Source organism: Festucalex cinctus, chromosome 6 (assembly GCF_051991245.1).
Source record: "Festucalex cinctus isolate MCC-2025b chromosome 6, RoL_Fcin_1.0, whole genome shotgun sequence".
NCBI lineage: Eukaryota > Metazoa > Chordata > Actinopteri > Syngnathiformes > Syngnathidae > Festucalex > Festucalex cinctus.
Genome location: NC_135416.1, coordinates 17,210,252 through 17,220,404, shown reverse-complemented (window position 1 = coordinate 17,220,404; position 10,153 = coordinate 17,210,252). Strand labels below are relative to the sequence as shown.

The window sequence follows — 10,153 nt, the reverse complement described above, 5'->3', positions numbered from 1 at the left end:
TGCAACCACACAGAAACTCGGACACTATTTCACAATATGAAAGAATATCCGGAAGAACAGTCTACAAACCACAGAGATGCTGAACATGCAGTTTTTGCCAAACTTACAAAAGAGTCAGAGTCAGTTGGTGAACTTTTTCAAACCTGTATTACTCATGCAAGAATTCTGCATATGCTGGTTAAATACTGTATACACAATTGTATTGTTAAGATTAAAACATTTAACCTGCTTTTGTTTTCTCCCATTCGTGAGGTTGTGGGCTCGATCCTTACCCGTGGTGACTGTGTCAAAGTGTTCTTGAGCAAGACACCGAACCACAATTTTCCCCCAGCGGACCTGGCAGCGCCTTGCATGGCAGCAGCCGACCACTGGTTGTATGAATGTGCGTGTGTGGATGGGTGAATGTGAGGCTTCAATTGTAAAGTGCTTTGGGCACCATATGGTGTAGTTAAAGCGCTATATAAAAAGCAGTCCATTTAAATGTATCTGAGCCATGATTTTCAACCTGCATATTCTAATATTATGCACAATTCCAATAATAATAATAACAATAATAATAATAATAATAATAATAATAATAATAATAATAATAATAATAATTAGGGATGGCCAAGTACCAATACCAGGTATCGGTATCGGGCTGATACCAGCCTTTTTTCAAGTACTCGAGTACTCGTGACGCAGACGAGTACAAGCGACCGATGGCAGAGGGCGAAGACGTTAAGTGAGTCCTCCTTGCCTGTAACTGGCGCTAGCTTGCAGCTTCACCGGTTTGGAAATACTTCAAAATTGGGAATCTTAAACTAAAAGAGCATTTTTGCGTTTTATTTTGAGCATTAAATCTATTGAAGAGTGACTGTGCTGTTTTTTTTGTCAAAATTAAAGGAAATATATTTGTTTAAAAATATCTTTTAGTGATTTTTTTTATTTTTCAAAATGTACTACTGGTATCGGCAGTTGGTATCGGTATCGGTGAGTACTGAGGGTCTGAGTATCGGTATCGGTATCGGTCTGAAAAAAAGTGGTATCGAACATCCCTAATAATAATAATAATAATAATAATAATAATAATAATAATAATAATAATAATAATAATAATAATAATATGAATTGCATTTTGTAAAGCTGGCACACTTCGCTAGAATGCATATAAAAAGTCTACACAACCCTTTTCAGAATGCCAGGATTTTATGATGGCACCAAGATAAATTATTGAAAAATGTTCACTACAATTGATGCTACTTATAACCTGTACAATTTAGTTGTGGGGGACATCATTTTGAGAGGAGCAGTAAAAAAATAAAAATAAAAAAATAAACAAGGGTCAATCCACCTCCATTTACCCAATGAGTGAAATTGCTGAAATTGTGCAATTCACAGAGAGCCACAGCAGAATGATCAAAGAGTTGTACGTGGCCCTGGAGTCGCGGGTTGCCGACCGTTGGCTTAATGCTTCAAGAAAGCTATTTAATTATGTGGAAATTCTTTTCATGATTTTTTTAAAAAGTCTATAGGTCTGGGCTAAAATGACAAAAGCGCGACTGCAGGGGAAGGTTTTCTCTGCCAACTGCAATCTCTCACGATGTTTGCCACTTTCTTTAAGAAAGATATGGATGTTTTTACTTCGCTTTCTTTAAAGTAGCACGAAGGAACTTTTCAACCTTAATAAAATATTTTCATAACTCTACTGATGAAACATCGACTTCAAACTACTTGAATGCCATGGCCTGAGGTGGTCTGTATCATTTTTACTGGCACGAAACAAATTTGAGGAGGATGGTAGGAACACTGGCACACAACAAACTACAAATGTGCTGACTGCTTTATGGCAGTCATTCGTTACAAAAACGGAAGCCAATTTGAATGTCGACGCACGATTACTGCTTTCCTGCTTTCCTGGCAGAAGCTGCAAAACAACTGAAAAGGTTTGTCTGAGGAGACAAAAAAAGGAAAAATGGAAGCTACCCAGTTAAAAGGGCAGTCAAGGGATCAACACTTGCCGGGCAATCACTCGCTGGCGTGAGCTAAAAAATGACGCAATGTGCTTTTTGTCCTCATGAGAAACATGATCTTCCTTCAGGCATTACATTACTGCTTTTGTCCATATGGTGCCGCCATAATCAACATAACTTGAAAGTTCCTTGGTTTGCTTTCGTTTAATTTCTTTAATCCCCTTTGATAGAAAATGACTTCCAAAAGCCGCACAGTGTGACGTTTTCAGTCCTTTTCACTGATTCTAATATAGTTTACAATTTTTTTGCTTTGCTCGGTAGTGGGCAGCAATGTGGGCATGTGACCATTCTAGGTCGACTACCCAGAATGCACTGTGACGTAAACAATAATGGCGGCATATATGCATATAAGGTTTCCACAAAATATACTAGATGTCAGGCAATTATTAAAAAAAAAAAAAAAAAAAAAAAAGGATCTCGTCATTGTGCAAGTAACAATTAAGGAAATAATTTAGACCAACAAATGTAGTTTTCACTGTAACCTGTTTTTAAGTTTGGTGTCAAACCTCTGATACGTCCACCATACCTGTTCTTATCCTTGCATCCCGACTGTTCTACCACTTGTGCCAAAAGTTTCCCTATGTTGCATGATTGCATAGCTAATATCAAATAGAACTGAGAGTGTTTGGACTGATTTCTAATGTCTATTCTTATAATTATAAACAATCCGGATATGAATAGAATGAGATGTGAAAAATTAGACAAATATGATTTTTATTTGTTCATACAGATTTCACGTTTATGCATTTTCATGTATTATGTGAAAGAGAATCCATACTCCCCCATGTTATTTTTTCAGAATCAAGTAATTATAAATGTATACATCCACGGTTAATTTAACATACGGAGCTAGGATATCTGAAGCAAAAAAAAAAAAGCAACAAAGAACAGCAGAGCACTTAAATTAACTTCCATAACATTTAGCATACTGTGAATAAAGCTGTGGATGATATCCGTATTTCAGTGATTAAGAGGAAAAAAAAACTGTAGTACTGTACTTTCCTTTTAAGGTCCCCTCTTTAGGTACAGTATTGTTTTCACAAACTCAAATTCAATCACTCAAATATCACCTGGTAGTATAATACAGGCTACTAACATGCTACTTTGGAGGCACATGTGTGTTAGTATTTTGTATTTAACAAATCCAATACAAGTAATTTCATCAGAATACTGCACTCATGACTGAATACATTGGAGTTGTTGCAATAGTAGTAGTAATAGTAGTCGTTGTTTTACACATTACGAGAAAATTTGTTTGTCTTTGGGACAAAGCAGTCCAGGCGAAGTACAGGAAACACCTTCATTTCAGGGTCGCTCCACCCGTTTCATGAAAGTGGTGTACTAAGTGTAAGTGACACCTCTCAGTCAATGGGAGGATCTGCGCAGCCAAAAAATTGCACAGCCGCGCGTCTTTTCTGACTTAAGCGCGTGGGAGAATATGCCTTGAAGGCATCTACATCTCACACACCCAATATCTCTGTGAACTACATTTTTCATCATTCCATTCGGCGTCTCCTGAAGAACGGTGCCAAAACTCCCCACAGTCCTGGTTGCCATTGTAACTGTTGGGCTGTCCAGAAGCCCAAAATCTGCAATGTCAAAAGAAACAACAGAAATTAAAGTATATTATTAAGGACTAACCTTGGATAGTGAAGGTCAGATAAAGCTGTATGAAAACGTGAAGCTTTTCATGCAATTGGTTCCACAGAATAAGGAATAAGAGCAGAAGCATTAAAAGGCGCTTTCGGGTGAGTCTGGCAAACCTCGGCAATTTCCTTGGCAGCCATTTTGTTTTATTGAGAGAAGATTAACTTCCAGGTTAAAGCTAATACGATATTGTGATTGATTTTAACAAATAATATGAATGATGGATCATCCAACAAATGACAAAAAGTGAGACAGAAATTACTGTTCAAGTTCCTCTATGACAATTGATGAACCACCGGCTTTCTAATCTTGAAATTGAGAGAGATTGGTATGTTTAGTTTTAACCGGCGTTGACTATTGTTTAGTGCATACAAGGAGTACAAAGAAAACTGCTTGATGAAATCCTAACAGAAGTAAGTCACTTTCAGTATGCAGTCTTCTAGTCCATCCTATACAGCTACACTGAATCATTCATTTTATGATACTCATAATGTAATGTCGATATGCCAACCCCTGGATTGTTTTTAATTCAATATTTGATGACCGTCTCAGAAATGGTAAAAAGGATGCAGAGTTGAACAAGTCCAAAACACTGATTTTTTTTTTTTTTTTTTTTTTAAGAAGAACACCACCATATGTATTAGCCAACATTTCAACTAGCCAGTACAAAATGAAAAATTTATAATGCAAATGAAGTGAATAAGGTTACGAATTAAAGTTACTACATTTATTCATCATCAATTTCAAAATTTCACCTTCTGTAACGATTACACCTTGAAAGTGACTACTGGCTTGTCAAAATGTTGGATACTTTTCAATTGTATAGATAAGACAATCATTTTCACGTGACATATGCATACTGTATTCCCACGTCAACCTCTGAAACTATATTTTAAAAAATGACTGCAGCAATAATTTGTATTTTAAGAACATTAAAAGAATGAATGACATTGTTGTCATTCTCTCCACACCTTAATGGCGCTAAATGAAGAAAACACTTTTGCACCCGTTTTGTGATCATTTCATTTTTCTCGCAACTCTAAATTGCCATGTTCTTGCCGCAAATCCATTGCCATGTGTGGTAAATCAGGTGCAAATTTGCTGCCAGCTGTCAAACTTTGTGGCCGTGTTTGCACCAGTATATCATTAGAGCAGTATCCTTAGTGCATCGGATCGGATGTTAAAAGGGAGCAAGCTGCGGGTGCAGTTGTGGAGCAATTTTTAGCGCTCTTAGCGGACGCAGCACATTAGTGGATTTGGCCCTCTGTATTGTTGTAAAGTGCAATAAGTCAGGTCTTCCATAAATGTAAGAAATATTTCTAAATTCATGTGACTTGTAAATTTCAAGAAAACAGTAAGATACATAAAACATACCATTAAAATTCTAGTTTTTTGTTTTTTTTTACATGTTTATGGGAAAATGAGATATTAAAATAATTGATTCATGGTTTTATGAATCGATATCAGGCTTAAAAAGGAAAACCAATTCGACATTGATGATTTGATTTTTTTTTTTTTTTTTAATCCCAGCCCTAGTAAATAAAGCACAATGAGAAAATATCTTTTACTTACTGCAGGGTCATTGCGGTTCCATCCACCCACTTCCATTGACCTTCTACTCCCTCATCGGTCAGTCCAATCCAGACTTCTTTGTTATTTGAATATAAGCCATTAACAAACTTCTAGAAAAAGAAAGATAATGGTCATGCTAGTTGTTTATAATTCTACATTTTGGATACATTACAACAAAATATATGCAAATTAATTGTGAAATAGAGGAAACCAAATAAAATGTGACACATGACTTGACTTGACTTGACTTGACTTGACTTGACTTGACTTGACTTGACAGGGGACATGGCCCTGCTTATTATTTTATTTACCTCTATCCATCCATCATAAAAAATCATCTCTTCAGACAAGTGTTAAATGTGTGTCTGAGCTGTTTATACATCTTGTGGCTATGAGTTTTTTGTTTTTTTTTATCCATTTTACTTAAAATACTTTTCTCAAACAACAATTTAGAGTTGCTTGTATGAAATGTTGAGGAATGAAGTTCCTAATAAATCATAATTGTAAATATGAGATTGACTGTGCCTGTCTGATGCATCAACTTACCATTTCTTCTCTGCTGTTTATGATGGCCAAGTCTGCTCCTTTTCCTTGACAGTTGCTTCTGCTCAGGTACCACGTCTTCTTGGTAGTCGAAGCAAAGTAGCAGTTGTTCTCAAACTTCTTCCAGCCACTTGGACAGACCTTGTCTGTAATGGAATGTTAATCATTAATAGAAACAAATATATGAAAACAAGTACCGGTAATATAACTATTGTCATAAATACCTAATAAAGGAATTCATTGCCATCCAACACTTTTATGTTCGAACAGACATTTACATGTGGTGAGACAAACCACTATTGTAATCAGTTTTATCTTATGCAAGTGCTATTTTTGTTTTTTAATTATTGTTGACATGTCATAAACCTAATGAAAAAACATACTGGACATACAACCCCACTTGAGCACATTAGAGATTTAAATATATCTATACATACACTAAAATACATTATATGTATACATCTATGCCTTCTCATAAGCAAGCCACCTCTTTGAAGGTAATTGCTTCCAAATCAGAGATTCTAACTATATTTTTGACACAAGAGCCACATTAGCAGAGCAAAGTCAAGGGGGGAGACACTTTAGCGACAATATAACCCCCCCCACCCCCCACCCCAACAATAAACTGGAACATCGACGGGAGTACGCTGTGTTGCCATGTTTGACAGTTACCCCCTTTTTGAAAACAACATTGAGATGAAAGGAGACTTTTAATGTGGACATTTGCATGTTTGTTGCATAACTATGGCGTTAGAATAATGCCAAAAACCCGTAAACACAAAAAACGTGATCGACGTACACAAAACCTGATCTTCGTACACAAAACATGATCTACATACACAAAGAAGCATATCTTCAACTACAACAACAACAAAAATCTTTCAAGTGCAAAAAAATGTTTTGCATACGTAAAAAGCAATTCTACATTTACGGATAAAACCCACGTGACTTTTGGCAGTGATATTCTGCCGAGCAGTTTTACGTGCGGAAAACCCATGATCCACACGCGCAAAGCCAGTAAACTTTACAGCAGGGGGCGCTGTTGAATCAGCGCCGAGTGTTTGGCCAACTCGTTGAAGAACTACTACGCTGTGATTGGTCAACTGCTGGTCACATGACATAAAAAAGCATGTCAAATAAAAAAGCTGCTGTAAACATCCATCCATCATCTACCGCTTATCCGGGTTCGGGTCGCAGGGGCAGCAGCTTTAGCAATGAAGCCCAGACTTCCTCACCTTGCTCTCACAAGATGAATTCTCACGGGGTTTGTGAGTTCACAAACTTCGGAGAATACATCTTGTACCGAGCACGCTGATTTTCACTGATCCGAAGCACTGGGAACGTCTTGGGATCCCGCCGGTGGAGCGCGTTGAAGTGGCTGGGGAGAGAGAAGTCTAAAGCTGCCGCCCCCGCGACCCGACCTCAGATAAGCTGTCGAAGATGGAAGATGGATGGAATGGTACTCAAGGTATGACAAGGTTTTGGGGGTGCCTAAGCAAAAAAAAAGTTGGGAAACACGGATCTAAGTTACGCAACACTGAAAGCATTTTTGTCCATTACCTTTTACCGTCACGTTGAGTTTTGTGACGGTTGTCCGCAGCTCGTCTATCTCAGCACTCATGTTGATGATTTGCACCCTCTGCTGGTCTCTCTCTGCAGTCACATTTTTCAAACGGCTTTCAAGATCTTTTTTGTCTTCAACTGTGGAATTGTAGGAGGCCATCAATTCGTCAGTCGCTTTGGCGAGTGTGGTGTAAATGGCCTGCAGAGTTTCCTTTTCCAATGTTAGGTTTTGGTGACTGCTTGCAATGTTGTCTCTCTCGCTGGAGGAGGAGTTGTATCTGTCCTCAAGGTGCTCGATATCCTTGATCAGGCTGTTATAACTCATTTGCAACTTCTCTTGTGACCTTGTTATATTGTTGAATTTGTTCTGTAAATGGTCCCTCTGTTTCATCACAAAATCGTAGTTGCCCTGTAAGCCCTCATTGCGCTTGCCGAGTGTTTCACACTCTGCTTTGAGTAAGCCTTTGGCAATCGCCAAGGCATTATTATTCGTCTGCAACTGCTCCTTACTGGTCTTCAGCTCCTCAAGTTCTCTGTTTAGAGCAGCGTTACTGGCTTGCAACTTGCTTTGACTCTCTTTTAGTTGCTGTGCTTCCGCTTTGAGTAAGTTGTTGTTGGTTTTGATTTGAGTTGTCGATTTAGATATGTAGTTGTAACTTTGTTGTAGATGCTCATATGAACCTTCGAGATTCCTCTTCTCACTTTGCAAAGTCTTCAGTTGGGACTTGAGGTTGTCTTTCTCCCCTCCAACAACTTCTAACTTTATCTGATTGTCTTTACCCATCTTTGAGTCTGCCACAATAGAAATAATAGAAATAGAAACATGTATTATAGTGAAGTACACCGCTGGCAAACCTTTGACGTCTGTGGCAAGGTTAAGTAACAATGAGGTGAACTCACAGTGGACAGATTGACCGATGATCACAGCCACCAGAATAATACACATCAGACCAAGGACAAGTGTGGCAGCCCTAAAAGGGCTGTTTCTCAAGGCATAAACTGAATAAAACACAAAGATATATATATATATATATATATATATATATATATTATATATATATATAAAACATGTCTTGTATTTAAAAAGTCCTGTGGAGATTTTTCTTTCCTTCTAAATAATATTAATATTAAATAAATGATATTTCTTAAGTGTGGTAATAAACGGGAATTGTGTTACCTGAATATTGGAGCTTGCTGCCACCAACTAAAAAACGCTTGTAGCCGCCATCATCTACGTCCATTGTTGCCTCTGATGAAGTTTGGTTCTCAACAGTCATTTTTGCATTTGCTTCCTCTTGGTTGTTGAAGTAAAGTTTTCATTGAATATAAGCATTAGCATGTGATTTTTGGGGCATTTTCAAATGAGGTATAAAATAAGAAGACTTACCTCTTCTTGCACTGATTACTGGTATATAAATATTCAAAAGTTGTCTCTTCAACATGTAGTGAGTACAAAAAGAAAAGTTAGTTAAATAGTTCCTGTGTTATCTTTTTAAACGATAGTCTCACTTCATCCACTGATCTGTCCTGTTTGTGACTGTGAGAAATAAAGCAGCTTCACGCAGAAGAAATCGATGCAACTGCACAGCAACATGGGCACTATTTCACAATATGAAACAATATCCGGAAGAAGAGATTCTACAAACCACAGAGCAGCTGAATGTGCAGTTTTTAGAATCATACTTACAAAAACCCTCTGCGTCGGTTGGTAAACTTTTTCAAAGCTGGATTGCACTCACAAGAATTCTGAACACGCTGGTTAAATACACAATCGAATAAAAAAAACTTTAAACCCACTTTTTTTTCCCCCAAAAAAACATATCTTAGTTATCAATTTCAAGATGCATCTCCTGATGTTATGCACAATTGTAATACATTTTGGAAATGCCTGTATTGAATTCCGTATGCGCACCAGAGGAACTAGATATGTAAGCAATGTCATGTGAAATTGTCCGATGCGCAGCGAGCACAGTGTTACAACTTCACTTCTGCCTGCTCCTGCTGAGTCAATGTAGACAGTTCAAACTCATTCACTGCCACTGACAAGTACTTGTCAACTTTATTTTCCCACAGTGATGGCTGCGGGAGCTTCTAATTCTGCTCCGCTGTAAATTTCAAATTTGGAAACAACTTTTACTGATGCACAACTGTGAATGCCCCATTTTAGACTGAAGATCAACAGTTTGAGAGACCAGTGGGAGAAACAAGTGAATTTTGCGAACCTACCTTTTTCTACTGCTGATTATAAAAAAAAACGAAAAGGCAGAAGCGAGAGAGTCTATTCATTCATTTGGTAGATTCGGTTCTGTTCCCACAGTTTAGTGAACTGTAGTCTACTGTAGACTGTATCAGCAGCGAACGGCTGCTTCTTTTCATCTACAATTTAAGAATGGCCCCTGTTATGAATGTTCTGGCCTTTCTATGTTTGAGGTTGATTAACTCATTCACTCCCAGCCATTTTCATAGAAGCAATCCCGTTCGCTCCTGGCTGTTTTACTGAATTTTGACTGATTTTGGCCCACAGAATATTGTGTTCAATTGCTATAAAAGCATGGATCCTATCAAAAGAAAGATTAAAGTCTCTTCTTTCATCAGGAAAAAAAAGTTTCCGTTTTGCAGCAATTGGCACTAGAAGAGAGCTAAGTTTAATCAGTTTTCACAAATCTATTTAAAATTGTAAGTAATTCAGCTTTTTTTCTAGATGGCCCTGGTTGATCTCCTTTGCTCTGCTGCCACCTGCTGGCCGTTTGTCTAATAACTACCATTTCTGCAGCCGTTCTTTGCAGTTGAGAGGCTGCATCAGAGCCTTCTGTATG

The 10,153-nt window shown here is 37.7% G+C and overlaps 1 protein-coding gene across 4 annotated transcripts; it reads right to left on the bottom strand.

The window, feature by feature from the left end:
- Positions 1–2,709: 2,709 nt before the first annotated feature.
- LOC144020644 (uncharacterized) lies at positions 2,710–9,654 on the bottom strand. Of its 4 annotated transcripts, none has more exons than XM_077524326.1 (8): positions 9,564–9,654; positions 8,725–8,770; positions 8,515–8,631; positions 8,238–8,336; positions 7,335–8,129; positions 5,778–5,920; positions 5,232–5,341; positions 2,710–3,601 (listed from the first exon to the last, which is right to left on the bottom strand). In XM_077524326.1, exons 3-8 carry the CDS (start codon positions 8,612–8,614, stop codon positions 3,466–3,468), a joined length of 1,383 nt encoding a protein of 460 aa, XP_077380452.1. In that variant the 5' UTR covers positions 8,615–8,631; positions 8,725–8,770; positions 9,564–9,654; the 3' UTR covers positions 2,710–3,465. The 4 variants fall into 4 exon arrangements, with proteins under 4 accessions (XP_077380452.1, XP_077380453.1, XP_077380451.1 ...); XM_077524327.1 differs by lacking the exon at positions 9,564–9,654 and adding an exon at positions 9,025–9,349; XM_077524325.1 differs by lacking the exon at positions 9,564–9,654 and having other exon boundaries at positions 5,232–5,338; positions 8,725–9,006.
- Positions 9,655–10,153: the final 499 nt, after the last annotated feature.